Genomic DNA, 13030 nt, shown 5'->3' with positions numbered 1-13030 from the left:
TCGCGCCGACTCCGCGGCGAACTTTTTGAGCCTGTTTACCCCTAGGCCAACGATAGACCGGAAGGACAGGGGCGGGATTTGCGCAGGCGCAGTGTGGCCGGCAGCATGGCATCCAAAGCTAAGAAGCGAGCGTTGGGAAACGGGGTTCAGCGGCCTCTGGGACAGCAGGACCAGCGCGAGGAGGAAGAAGAGGATGAGGTGGAGGGTGAGGAAGAAGACGATGAAGACAGTGACGAGGAAGAGGATGAAGACGAGATCGTGGACGAGGTGAGGCACATGTGACCATATTTTTGGGAGAAAACAAAATTCAGGCAACCGAAGCTGTGGTAAAGTGATAGTCGCTGTGGTTCAGGAGTTGAACCTTACGTGGTACATTCTTACCCAGGTTCTCACCTCAGGCTTTTCTACACATAACTCCTTGAAGCCCTGCCCGGGTGAATTACATCCCCCAGAAGCCGGCCAATCCCACACACACTTACTTCAGTGGCCCAAGTCTTTACTGGCCCAGCGTACCGACGAAGTTTCTTCTCTCCTCTCCCTGCTACACTGGCTTGCTCACTCTGGCCCTTTGCAGTTTCGTAAAGGCTACCTGCATTGTCCTACACTCTTCAAACGCTCTTCATCCTGCATAGTTTCCCCTTCGTTATGTCTGTCTGTCTGTCTGTCTGTCTAATCACAGCTAGACCGTATTTCCTGCCTCCCTGGGACAGCCAACGTGGTCAGATTTGGTTTTGTGGTCTCACAGAACTGATGTCCTTTCTTAGTACCTACTTTCCGGTGGTTGAAGCCCTTCTTTCTAGGTGAATGATTAGGATTCAAACAGTGTTCAAGACAATTGCTGTCTAGGGACTTCAGACTTGACGGTCCAAAGCAGGGTTTATAATAGTTCCCCAGTTTGCCGGTGTTATGCCTCCTATCTCACCCCTCACCCAGTCCATCAGTAAATTCTATTAGCTTTTTCCTTCAGTATCCAGGCACATATTGATCCTGCTACTATTCTAGTTCACACTTCCATCATCTCTTGTCTGGTTACTATAAAGGTTTTCCTTTTTTTTTTTTTTTTTTTTAGATGAAATTAAGACTGGGATAGCCACAGCGAAATTACCTGTAACTTTATTTTGTTGTTTTTGAAGTGCTGCGAATCAAACCCAGTATACTGTGCATGGTAGGCAAGCACTTTACCATTGAGTCATACTTCCAGCCATCTATAGTAGCTTTTCACTGTCATGCCTTTCCATTTTTGTCCTTCTACTGTCTGTACTCCATTTACTGCCAGAGAGATCTGGCTGGTCTATTCTACTCTCCCTCATTGAATGCTCTAATGGCTTCCTATTTCCTTTGTAGAAAAATCCTAAATCCTGTTTTTGAAAGACAGGGGGATGGGGTGGGGGTGGGGTAGAATATGGATTCAGCCAGGATGGCTGGCTCAGAACAGGCAAGAGAGAATGAGTGAAAATGGTCATTGACGTGAATGTGCAAGGGAGGAGGAGTTGAACTGTAGTGCGGCTTTGGGAATGAGGCTATGATGTGGATATGTAGCTTGTCTACCCTTCCAAGTCATTGCTTTGCTTTGTCTATCTTGCTTTGAACACCATCTCAACATTTTCACTTAGAAAAATGTTTACCAGCTGTTTTGCTACCTTAGGGTTTTAGAAGTCAGCACTTCTTTCATTAACATGGGAAAATCTTAACAGATTGCCAGTGACTAAAAATGTGTGTACTGTAATTATAAAATGTGGGGAGAGGGAACCACAGATGAGAGATTTCCTCAATCACGTTGGCCTGTGTGCTTGTCTGTGGGCATCTGCTTAATTAATTGATATGGGAGAGTTCAGTGCACTGTGAGTGATGCCACCCCTGGTCCTGGGTGGTATAAACAAGCCAGTAAACAGTGGTCTCTGTGGTTTGCTTCAGTCAGTTCTGGCCCTGAGTTCCTGTCCTGACTTCCCTCCACAAGGAAGAATTACCTGGAAGTGTAAGATAAAAGAAACCCTTTCCCTCCCAAGTTGCTTTTGGTCATGCTGTTTTTCACAGCAACAGAAAGAATGCCATCATTGATAATAGTGTAGCAATATAAGCACTTACATGCTCTGTTAGTGGAAGCATAAATCTGTGCAACTTCTTTGGAGGGTAATTTGACAGAATTTATCAAAATTTAAAGTACATATAACTCCTGACTCAGTAACTTGTAGGAATTTACCCTCTAGAAATTGACAGTGATAATAACAATAACTATATATACCCCCAGGCTCTGTGCATTTTGTATTAGCTCATTTAATTCTCATATCAGCACCATAAACTTAGGAATTGTCACTATTTTACAAGTTAGCCCACACAGCAAGTTAAGGCAAAATGTGTATATATAGTTATGTAGAGGAAAAAAGAAACAAAGGTGGGGTGGGGGGGATCCATCAGCTTCTGTGTTTGTTGTTTGACAGTACCGTGAAGAGAAGAGGAAATCCTTGGTGGGTATTTCTTCCTTCATTTAATTGAAGAAGGCTTTCATTTTCTGATACATTTATTCACCCACAATTAATTTCTCTGATGTAAAAGTCCATGAAAATTATCCTGGAAGATCAGAATCAATCTCAAACCTTTTAAAAAACAATGGTCTATCAAGAATAAAGGAATGTGTATAGCTCAGGTCCTGCAGAGGTAGCTTTTTCTCTTGGATTCTGTTGCTAGCTGCTTACCAAAGTGGTTAGAGGACTGGGGGACATATGCCTTCTTTTTTTTTTGGGGGGGGGCGGTTCGGGACAGGGTTTCTCTGTGGCTTTGAAGCCTATCCTGGAACTTGCTCTGTAGATCAGGCTGGCCTCGAACTCACAGAGATCCCCTGCCTCTGCCTCCCTGAGTGCTGGGATTAAAGGTGTGTGCCACCAACTCCCGGCTTTAAGTATGTACTTTCAATTTATTTGTATGTGTATGTGCCATAGCCAGATGTGTAAATGTCAGAGGGCAGCTGTAGGAGTCGGTTCTCTGATTTTACCTACTGTGTGGGTCTTTTTGTATTTATTTATTTGTTTGTTTATTTATTTATTTATTTATTTATTTATTTATTTATTTGAGACAGGGCTTCTCTGTGTAATAGTCTTGGCTATCCTGGAACTCATTTGTAGACCAGGCTGGTCTTGAATCTCATTGAGATACGTCTGCCTCTGCCCAAGTGTTGGAATTAAAGGTGTGCGCCACCACGGCCCAGCACTCCTGAGCTATCTTACCATCATCCCCATATTCTTTTACAGATTTATTTAAAATCCCTCTTCTCTGGGTTTATGTACTTGCTCGTGGTCGTGGGAAAATGCACATGCTCATATCCCATAGTACACATGTGGAAATTAGAAGACAATTTGCAGCAACCAGTTCTCTTCCCACCATCTCAGTCCAGGAATTGAACTCACGTAGTCAGTTTTGGCAGTAAGTGCTTTTACCTGCTGCACTCTCTCTGCCCGTCCCTCCCCCATTTGAATGGCACATACAGTTGAAACTTTAGACTTGTTTTCTGTCTGCTGTGTCTGCTCCACAAGAGCAGTCATTCCCATCTGCTTTGCTCACCATTTCATCCCCTATTTATTTATTTATTGGTGTGGTCTTGCTATGTCACTTGTTTGACCTTGAACTCACATCTTTACCTTCAACTCCCATCGCCCTTCCTCATTTTCTGGAGTGCTGGGATCGAAGGCCTGTGCCACCAGGCGAGGCTTCACCATTTCCTCTCAAGGCTTGGTACCTGCTGTTACTTAGTAAATATTTGCCAAGTGACAGAATGTAGCCTCACATCTCTGGGTCAATTAAGCTCTAGGCAGTTTCTGGGGACTTAGAAGTAATCTTGTCTTTTCAATTGCTTTTTGAAGCCAGGTGAATAATCTTTTTTTTTTTTTCCTTCTTTGTGGCTGCTTAACAGTTTTATCTGGATGAGGCTGTGTTCACATTTAAATCAAGTCACTGTGTTTTGTACCTTCAGGCTTTTGCATCACATGAGGAAATGGTATGAATGGCCTTTGTAATCTGTCTAGGTGGCAATCTTTGAAAGTATTTACCTTTTTTTTCTTTGAGAAAGAGTCTGCCTGTGAAGAACAGGATGACCTCAAAATTGAGGTTTTTATACCCCTTCCCCAAACCTGCAAGTTGGCATTGAAGGCCCATAGCACCATCCTGATTTTAGGTTTGCCTGTTTTGAGGCCTGACAAGGTAACATTTCCCTCCTTCCATTCCCTGTTATGAAACATCTTGCTATGTAGCCTAGGCTGTTCTCAAATTGTTGATCTTCCTTCTTCTGTCTCCCAAGTTGCTGGTTTGCACCACCACATTAGACTACCATTTCACGTTTTTCTCAACCCTAACTTCCTGAGTCATTTTCTGCAGATAGAGAACAGACCTAAAAGAATGGAAACTGAGGGGGAGAAATTTGTTAAATGGGAACACTCCCTGCATAATTTGTAAATCTTTGACGATTTGTTTCACATACTATTTACAGGAAGTGAATATTGAATTTGAAGCTTATTCCATCTCAGATAATGATTATGGCGGAATCAAGAAGTTACTGCAACAGGTACAGTCTTTCCAGAACCCCCGGCCTGTCTTCTGCTCTTTGCTGAAGGGATCTCTCCTTTTCCAGGGAGAATGGCTCTTTGTGCCTCTTCTCTTTGCCCCGCCCCTGGTTACTGTGTTTAAGTTTGCCATGTCCTGGAATGCTTTCCTTTTCATGTGCTCACTGCCTGAGATACTAGTCTCTTTCCAAACTTTGTGGACCAAAAAAAACATTTTTTATTTTTTAAGGGAGGAAGAGTTTGGCTTGCAGTTCAGTGGGGATGCTGTCCACTGCGGCAGAGAAGGCAGGGCAATAAGGGCCCAAGGCCACCCTCACATAGTAGCATCAACCACGTAACGGCAAAGTTCACATTGCTGCCCAGACTCTGCCTTTACCTCAGATAACATGGCCTGTGTTGATCTGCTTCCATACCTGTTTGCTAAATCCTGTTGGCTGTGTTTTTTTCTGAAATTTCTTTGACTCTGGGTTTTAGTTTTCTTCCTGGGGTTACTTTTCTCAGCTACCTTGATCAGGTCATTACATTTTATTGTTTTTGTTTAAATAACAGAATCAAAGTGTTACTAGAAATTGTGCCTTGATCTTAATTTAAAATATTTTTTTCTTCTTTAAGCTTTTCCTAAAAGCTCCTGTGAACACTGGAGAGCTAACAGATCTCTTGATTCAACAGAACCATATTGGGAGTGTGATTAAGGTAAGTGGGGTGATTGACACTGTGGGTTCTTTGTCCTCTTTAGCTCCAGCTGAAAGAAGTACTAATGGGGACTGTCCAGAGGCCTCTGCAGTGGTCTAGGGATATTACGTGCAGGAATCCAGGCATCACTGGTAGGGAGGGGAAGGGAGGGGAGGAGAGGGCTGCCTTAGAAGATATTTGGGAGGTGAAATATGATATGGTTTAGTGTACTTGGTTCTGAGTGACAGAGAAAATAGAGCAGTGAGGTTAGCAAACACAGAAGGTAGGTTGAGAGTATGAATGCATCATGGCGTTCGTACAGAGTTTGGTGCCTGGATGTGTATGTGAGATACTGAGCAGCAGCTAGAGTCTTGAGTTATTGACAGATGCCAGTCATTGAAATCAGATGTGATTGGGATTGCCGAGGGAAGGCAGAGGACAGACACCTGGTAATGTCAGCTGAGCTTACCTAAACAAAGTAAGTGGCAGAGACATTAGAGTAACTGATAGGAATGGCTGCAGCAGGAGTGGGAAAGTAGTGCATGATTTCATAGAAGCAAGGAAGGAATAATTTAGGAAGCAATTGGCAAGTGGAGTAGTAGAGCCCAGGAAAATGAGGAGCCAGCATGGTCCTGGCTCTGCTACTGTCAGCTGGGGTTCTTGTTTCCTGTTACTGTGTTAAAATAACCACACAGCTTAGGATTGCAACAGGCATCTGTTTGGGTTGTGGACCTGCCATTTGGACAGAGGTCAGATTCATCTCAGTTCCTTCCTGCTTTGTGTTCTTTGCACTAAGGAGGATCTGGAGTGGGACAGTATTGCCTGGGTCTTGGCACAGCTGCCGGGGTCTTCTGAAGTATTGTTAGATATAGATTGTGGAGGACCAGGGCTGATTCATGAATCACCTTCTCTTGTGTCATTTGTTTTGTTGAACTTGAGACGGCTTGCCAGCTGGGCAGTGGTGATGCATGCCTTTAATTCCAGTACTTGGGAGGCAGAGACAAGCAAATCTCTCTGAGTTCAAGGCTAGCCTGGTCTACAGAGCAAGTTCTGTGACAGTCAGGGCTACATAGAGAAACACTATCTTAAAAAACGGAAACAAACAAAAACCCCCAAAGATTATTGTATAAAGAAATGCAGAGCAGGATGAGGTCACCCAGACTGGAAGGGACAAACAGAAGGGTCTAGAGGTCAAGTAGTATGAAAACCGCCACACGGCATTCAGGACACAGTGTTTTGGGAGCTGACAGCAGAAAAACAAGGCTTGGTTTTGAAAAGTGGAAAATTAGTATTATACTTCTTCCCAGCCAAATAATGTAAAATTCAAGTATTCTTCTAACACAGCAAACGGATATTTCAGAAGACAGCGATGATGAAGTAGATGAAGATGAGATCTTCGGCTTCATAAGCCTCTTAAATTTAACTGAAAGAAAGGTTAGTTTCACTGGGTGGCATTTGAAGTCTTGAATCTATGGTCAAGAATCTTCTGTGTCAGAATATATTAACTATCAGGGTATGTGCTTTTTTAGCATGGCATTGTTTTGTCTGATTACTTAAAGCTGATTACTCCTGCTAGCACAGACACCAAGCATTTTAGTGACTGGTGTTGAGATGTTGATGCTGATACAGGATGTTTGCAGGGTCTCTAGCTGGCCTCTTTGCTCCTAGTACAGGGTAGATTCGGAGGCTTTGTTCAGCAGCTTCCAAAGTTGAGGGTGGGTCCTTAACATGTCCTTGTGTTCCATCATCTCTCTTTATTGACTCAATAATGAGTTCTAATATAAACTATGCCAGCTGTTTATTCTCTGAGAATAAGGTGCAGCCCACAGTCAACCTTCACTTTTCAAAGGAACTTTCCTAATATTTCCAACTGTTTTTATGAGATGGAGTAGAATTGCTATTCCAGTGTGTTAGTGTTAATTGTAACTTGATTTACCACCAGTCATGGGATGGTAATTAGGTGTAGTTACTTTTGGGGAATTCTTTAGCAGTCAATACTGAAGAAACATCAGGGTTTAAAGGCAATGGGAGGAAACCCTGTACTTGTGAGGTGAACAAGCCTTCTCTTTACTTTCTAGGGTACTCAGTGTGCTGAACAAATTAAAGAGTTGGTCCTAGGCCTCTGTGAGAAGAACTGTGAGAAGAGCACGGTTGAACAGCTGGACAAGCTTTTGAATGACACCAGCAAGCCTGTGGGCTTTCTGCTAAGTGAAAGATTCATTAATGTTCCTCCACAGATTGCACTGCCGATGCACCAGCAGCTTCAGTAAGAGACTGGACAGTGCCCCAGTCAGTTTTTACCCAAGTAGAATTCAAAGGTGTAACCTATGTGGAGCATGTATAGTATAGATTGATACAAAAAGTCCAGGCTGAGTTATACAAGTTCTGAGTGAGGGCATGAGGGACACTCATTTCTATCTAGCATTCACCCCCTTGAACAGTTTTGATTGATGGTAGTAATTTTAATAGTTTCAAAAATTCAGATGGTAGAAAAGTTGATGAATTTTCAAGACCTTTTAAAGCTTCCATGTTCACAGATTCCTGCACTTTGAACAAAACATTGAACGAATACTAACAAAACCAGAGTCAAGTTCATAAATTCTTTTTGACTAGTGAAACTATATCCTTAGTACTGTCTCTTACTTCTTGGTCTTCTGTTGTTGCTTAATGCAGGAGTTTTAAGTTTGAAAACATTTAAACGGAACTACAAAATTCAGACAACTGAATGAACTAAGATTGTATCACCTGTGCTTTGACTCACAGGATTAAAGTGTAGACAGTTTCCTAGTTTGGGCATGGTCTCCCTCCCATAGCACCTCTCCCTGTGTCCCTGTGCCCCCATCTCCCACCTGCACCCTCAGCTGCTGCTCAGACAAGCTGCTCCTATGCCCTAGATGGTTTTTATGTATCTTTGGTTTCTCTAAGCAGCTGGGGCTCCTGCTTATTTGGTCTCACAGGGGTTTGATCTGCTGTCTGCTGACTTTGTAATGGAGTTAAATGGACTCTTCTGAGTTTATTAGTTTTGTTGAGAGGCAGATGGTCAGTTTTGGAGGGGAAAAATTTCATTGATTATCCTAGTATTTAGGGTATCCATATCTGTGCAGTTTCTGCTTTGTGTCAAAAGTCAGTCCTAGACGAGTGATGGAGCTTGTGTAGTCACATGCCCTAGTGCCATCCGCTGTGCCTGTGTGTGTTTGAATTTTGCAGCTAAATGTTGACTGTTTGAAGAATGCAGATTCTTATTTATTTTTAAATTTGCACAAAACAGTGACTTGGGGGGAATCTGAGATCATGTTAGTGGGTATGTGTCTTCCTGAACTTTCTTCAACGTTTACTGCAAAAACCAGTGTCATCACACTCTTAAGTAGCATAAGTGAGAATGCCTACCCTGTCTTCAGCAGAACTCAGAGAGGGTGCTGTATTGGTTTTCTCTGGGCTTTCAACAGATTTAACCTAGCAGTAACCAGTGTTCTTTCTTGTAGGAAAGAACTGGCTGAGGCACAAAAAGCCAATAAGCCATGTGGGAAGTGCTACTTCTATCTGCTGATTAGTAAGACATTTGTGGAAGCAGGAAAATCTGGTTCCAAAAAGAGGCGGGATGGCCTTCAGCAGGAAGCACTGATGTTCGCAAATGCAGAGGAAGAGTTTTTCTATGAGGTAAGGATGGCCTGCTTCATCTCCGTTAGCTGTCAGTAGAATTTCCTTGAAAATAAGACTTATCCATAAGATTTATGCCAAAGTCCTTCAGTCCAACCCGCTTTTCTCTATTGGCTCTGGCTCTTGGCTAACCCACTATCTGGTACATCTTGCACACATCAAGACTTCCCATTCATTATTACACTCTGTGTAGGTGGTGGGGGTGAGATGGTTACTGCCTAGACCAATTTGGCACTTAGAGCATGTTTACAGTGTGATGGTCAGGTCACATTTGCATGTTTCAATTCCAAGAAGTTACCCATTTGCAGATGTGGATGAGTGAAGGTGATCACAGCTGTTCTGTGCCCTTAGATCTGGATGTCGTCCCACTGGGGGATCTTTAGCACTTTCTATATTGGTATCTCATAGTTGATAGACAACCAAATCCCAGACAGTATTCCTGTAGTCTTTCTTACACAGCCCTCTTCAGAAATCTTGAAATTTAATCTCTTAGGGGTAATATTTTCCTTAATTGGATGACAAACACAATTTTAAAAGTGTGTGTGTGTGTGTGTGTGTGTGTGTGTGTGTGTGTGTGTGTGAAGTTGCATGTGTGCCACAGAATTCTTGTGGAAGTTATCTTCCATCTTGCTCAGGTAGGGTCTGTCATTGCAGCTGCTGTGCTGACAGGTCTTGGTCTGCCTCCCAGGGATGTTGGGGTTTTAGATGCACCTCTGTATCCAGTTGTGCAGGTGGATTCTAGGGATCAGGCTTGCAAAGCTAGGATACTCGCCTTTGAGCCATCTCCACTGACAGAAACAGTAGAAATTTAGCTGTGCCTTTGTTTTATAAGAAGTAAATAGCAAAAATGGGGCTAGGAAAAGTCAGTGGTATGCAAGTATGAGAACCTAGGTTAGAATCCCTAACACCCACATGAAAAAGCAGGACATGCACAGAGACAGAAGCCTGAGAGTTAACTGGCCAGCTTCCCATTCCGTGGTGCACTCTGTCAGGGCAATACGGTCAACTCATAAGGACACCTGACATTGTTTGGCCTCTACTTAGACACATATCCACATGTTTACATTGCATGTACCACATACAGGAAAAAAAGCAAAAATGTACTTTTTACAAATGGAGACAATTTCAAGGAGGACTGTGTGGGGTTTCAACGTGGTCTGGCTATGCAAACACTATGCTGACACAGTGTCCCCAAGCTAAGGAAGCTGCCAGGTATATGAAGGACAGCATTTAGGGACAGTTCTCAATTTCACCTACCTGTCACAGTATTAACAATCAAGTGATCATGAAAGTGACTTTGGAATTAGAAACAGTGTCACCTCTATCACTTGGCTGCCTGCTTCTACTTTGGAAATGGCACACCTTAATCATGTGAGTTGAAATTTGTTTGGTGTTTCATAAATTCTCCCTGAAGCACCCATTTGAACTTACTTTATTCAAAATGTTACCTCCTTCACTGTTTGTTGTTGTTGTTTTGTGTTTTTTTGAGACAGGGTTTCTCTGCAGCTTTGGAGCCTGTCCTGGACTCGCTCTGTAGACCAGGCTGACCTCGAACTCACAGAGATCCACCTGCCTCTGCCACCCAAAGAGTGCTGGGATTAAAGTCATGTACCCCCTCCCCACTCTGCTATTTTTCTTATTGTACATATACCAGACAGTACTCCTTATTTTGGGTTAAATGAGCTCTGCCTTTGAATTGACTGCATTTTCCTTGTCTCCTCTTTTGCTACAGAAGGCAGTCCTGAAGTTCAGCTACTCGGTACAGGAAGAGAGCGACACTTGTCTGGGAGGCAGATGGTCCTTTGATGATGTGCCAATGAAGCCCCTGAGAACTGTGATGTTAATTCCAGATGACAAGATGAGTGAAATCATGGAAAAACTGAAAGACCATCTATCTGTCTAGTCCATTTCCCCTGGACAGTGATGGGCTTGTTTATGTGTAATTACCAAGAAGCCCTTGGAGAGAAACTGAAAATCTCATTATTTTATTCAGATTCAAGTCCTCTACAAAAAGTAGGGTTCTGTTCCATGTGTCTGTGACACATTTACATTTTTTAAAATTTGGTCAAATTATGAATGATTGGTTAAAAACTTCCAATAAGAAAAAATGGAATAGTAACTTTAAGAACTTAATAAAAACTATTTTTTTATTTTAAAACCATATTTGAAGTGTTAAATGTCCAGGACTGTCCTGGCTCCAGCAGCCCACCGCCAGCTTCCCCTTGGTGTCCTTATTGCACTCTGTCTCGGAGAGGTCACTGGATCATGCATCTCTGCTCAGTAGCATCAGGGCACTTCTCACACACATCCTGGTCCTTTTCCACAGCTGGGGTAGGTAGGTGGCCTGAGGCTTGCTGTAGGATGTCCTTGCTTTCACTAGGAGGCAGGTTACTGAAATAGTACTGTGGTACCAGCTGCATAAATCTGTTGATTTAAAACAAACAATAATATGAGAGCTGGGGACTGGCAGACAGATGTCAGGTGTGTGTGTGTGTCTGCTCCAGCCCTAGCCCCAGAGAATCCCTGTAGACCTGCTATTTCATTTGAAGAGCTGGTACCTTGTTCTGCCCCTGTAGATAATACGCACTCTGGTTTTAGTGCAGTCAGTCTCACTGCACTTCAGAATGTTCCTTCTCTAGTATGAGGCCATCAGCATGAGAGGCATCAGAGCATATGCCTGGAGAGAGCTTTGGGTAGACAACAGGGAGAGTGTCTTTGCCTCTTAACCTCACTTAGTTCTACTCTGACTCTGTGTAAGCTGTGACCTTGAACACCATGAGGTGCCTTTAGACTAAGTCTCTGGCGTCATCTCTGAGAGTCTGTTCTCAGTGTCGCCCTTCCTATCCTTTTTCCAGTTAGCAGCTATACAGTGGTCTTTATAGCATATAGAGGCCTCCTTCTTGCTTCAAATATCAATTGCAGCACATTGCACTAGAGATAGCATCCAAACCCTTCTGTGGCCTACAAAACCCTACACCCTTTAGGAACTGCCTGTCTCTTCAACCTCACCTTCCCTTCTCCCGAGTCACCTGTCACCCACCCCAGCCAGCTCCAACCAGTGGCTTATCTGTTCCTAAAAGCTGGTTAAGTCCATTCTTTTACACAGCCAGTGCATTGGCACCTTCTCTAGCATGAGTCTTTTTCTTTTCTTTCTTTTTTTTTTTAAAGATTTATTTATTTATGAATACAGTGTTCTGCCTGTATGTGTGCCTGCAGGCCAGAAGAGGGCACCAGATCTCATGGATGGTTGTGAGCTACCATGTAGTTGCTGGGAACTGAACTTAGGACCTCTGGAAGAGCAGCTAGTGATCTTAACCACCGAGCCACTTCTCCAGACTTCTAGCATTTTTTAAAAATTATTTTATTTTATGTGCATTGGTATTTTGCCTGCGTATATATCTGTGTAAGGGTGTCAGATCTTGGAGCCACAGACAGTTGTGAGCTGCTAGGTGGGGTGCTGGGAATTGAACTCAGGTTCTCTGGAAGAGCAGTCACTGCTCTTAACTGCTGAGCCATCTCCCCAGTCCCCTCTAGCATGGTTCTTAATGACAAACCATGCTGTGTTTTATATTTCGCCCTAAGCTGTGATCTCAGGCAGGCATGCTTCTTAGGTGCCATCATGTAATGACAGGCACTAGGATATGTCTCATATAACTGAGAAAGAAATAATGCAACGTGTGGTTCATTTCTACAAGGGTGAATTAAAACAAAGCCCTTCCTTCTCAATTAGACTTACAGTTCAGGAGAGACTGCTGAGGTGACCCTGATGTAGTTGTTCTCAGATATGCTGAACTGGTGGAAGAGGACCCACTCGGGCATCTTCTTGGTGATGGAGTAGCTTGAGAGTGGATGCAGCTGAGCAACCTGCTTATGTGTGAGCATTAAGTAGTTACCTGACCCATCAACATCCCGAGCAATCTAAAAGGCAGGGTGAAAGAAAAAGGGAATTGATACGCAAACATGTTAGTTGAAAAATTTTATACAGAATAGCTAAAACTAAATTTGTCACTCATGTTTCCTGTTTACAGATAATAGAAAATAAGTCACAATGACTTTTGTCTTAAAACTTGAGATAGTGGTGATGTTAGCTTCAGCACTTTAGGGCAGTTTGCTGAAACTGTTAGACTGTAAAATAAATGTTTGGGTCAGGA

At 43.1% G+C, this 13030-nt stretch overlaps 2 protein-coding genes across 4 annotated transcripts in view; one reads left to right on the top strand and one right to left on the bottom strand.

The window, feature by feature from the left end:
- Positions 1-74: 74 nt before the first annotated feature.
- On the top strand, positions 75-11040 carry Bccip (BRCA2 and CDKN1A interacting protein). The gene is made up of 7 exons (XM_027409117.2): positions 75-267; positions 4478-4552; positions 5163-5243; positions 6567-6656; positions 7301-7488; positions 8705-8879; positions 10612-11040. Exons 1-7 carry the CDS (start codon positions 106-108, stop codon positions 10780-10782), a joined length of 942 nt encoding a protein of 313 aa, XP_027264918.1. The 5' UTR covers positions 75-105; the 3' UTR covers positions 10783-11040.
- Positions 11000-13030, bottom strand: part of Dhx32 (DEAH-box helicase 32 (putative)) — a 65058-nt gene continuing 63027 nt past the window's right edge. For all 3 annotated transcript variants that reach the window (XM_027409114.2, XM_035442149.1, XM_027409113.2), the window contains 2 exons: positions 12616-12797; positions 11000-11303 (listed from right to left, as the gene is read on the bottom strand). In XM_027409114.2, the coding sequence (XP_027264915.1) occupies positions 11135-11303; positions 12616-12797 (351 nt within the window). In that variant the 3' untranslated portion in view covers positions 11000-11134. The remainder of the gene's footprint in view (positions 11304-12615; positions 12798-13030) is intronic.

Source organism: Cricetulus griseus, chromosome 3 (genome assembly GCF_003668045.3).
Source record: "Cricetulus griseus strain 17A/GY chromosome 3, alternate assembly CriGri-PICRH-1.0, whole genome shotgun sequence".
Lineage (NCBI taxonomy): Eukaryota > Metazoa > Chordata > Mammalia > Rodentia > Cricetidae > Cricetulus > Cricetulus griseus.
The sequence above is the reverse complement of the archived record's forward strand: the minus strand, read 5'-3'. Positions and strand labels throughout refer to the sequence as shown.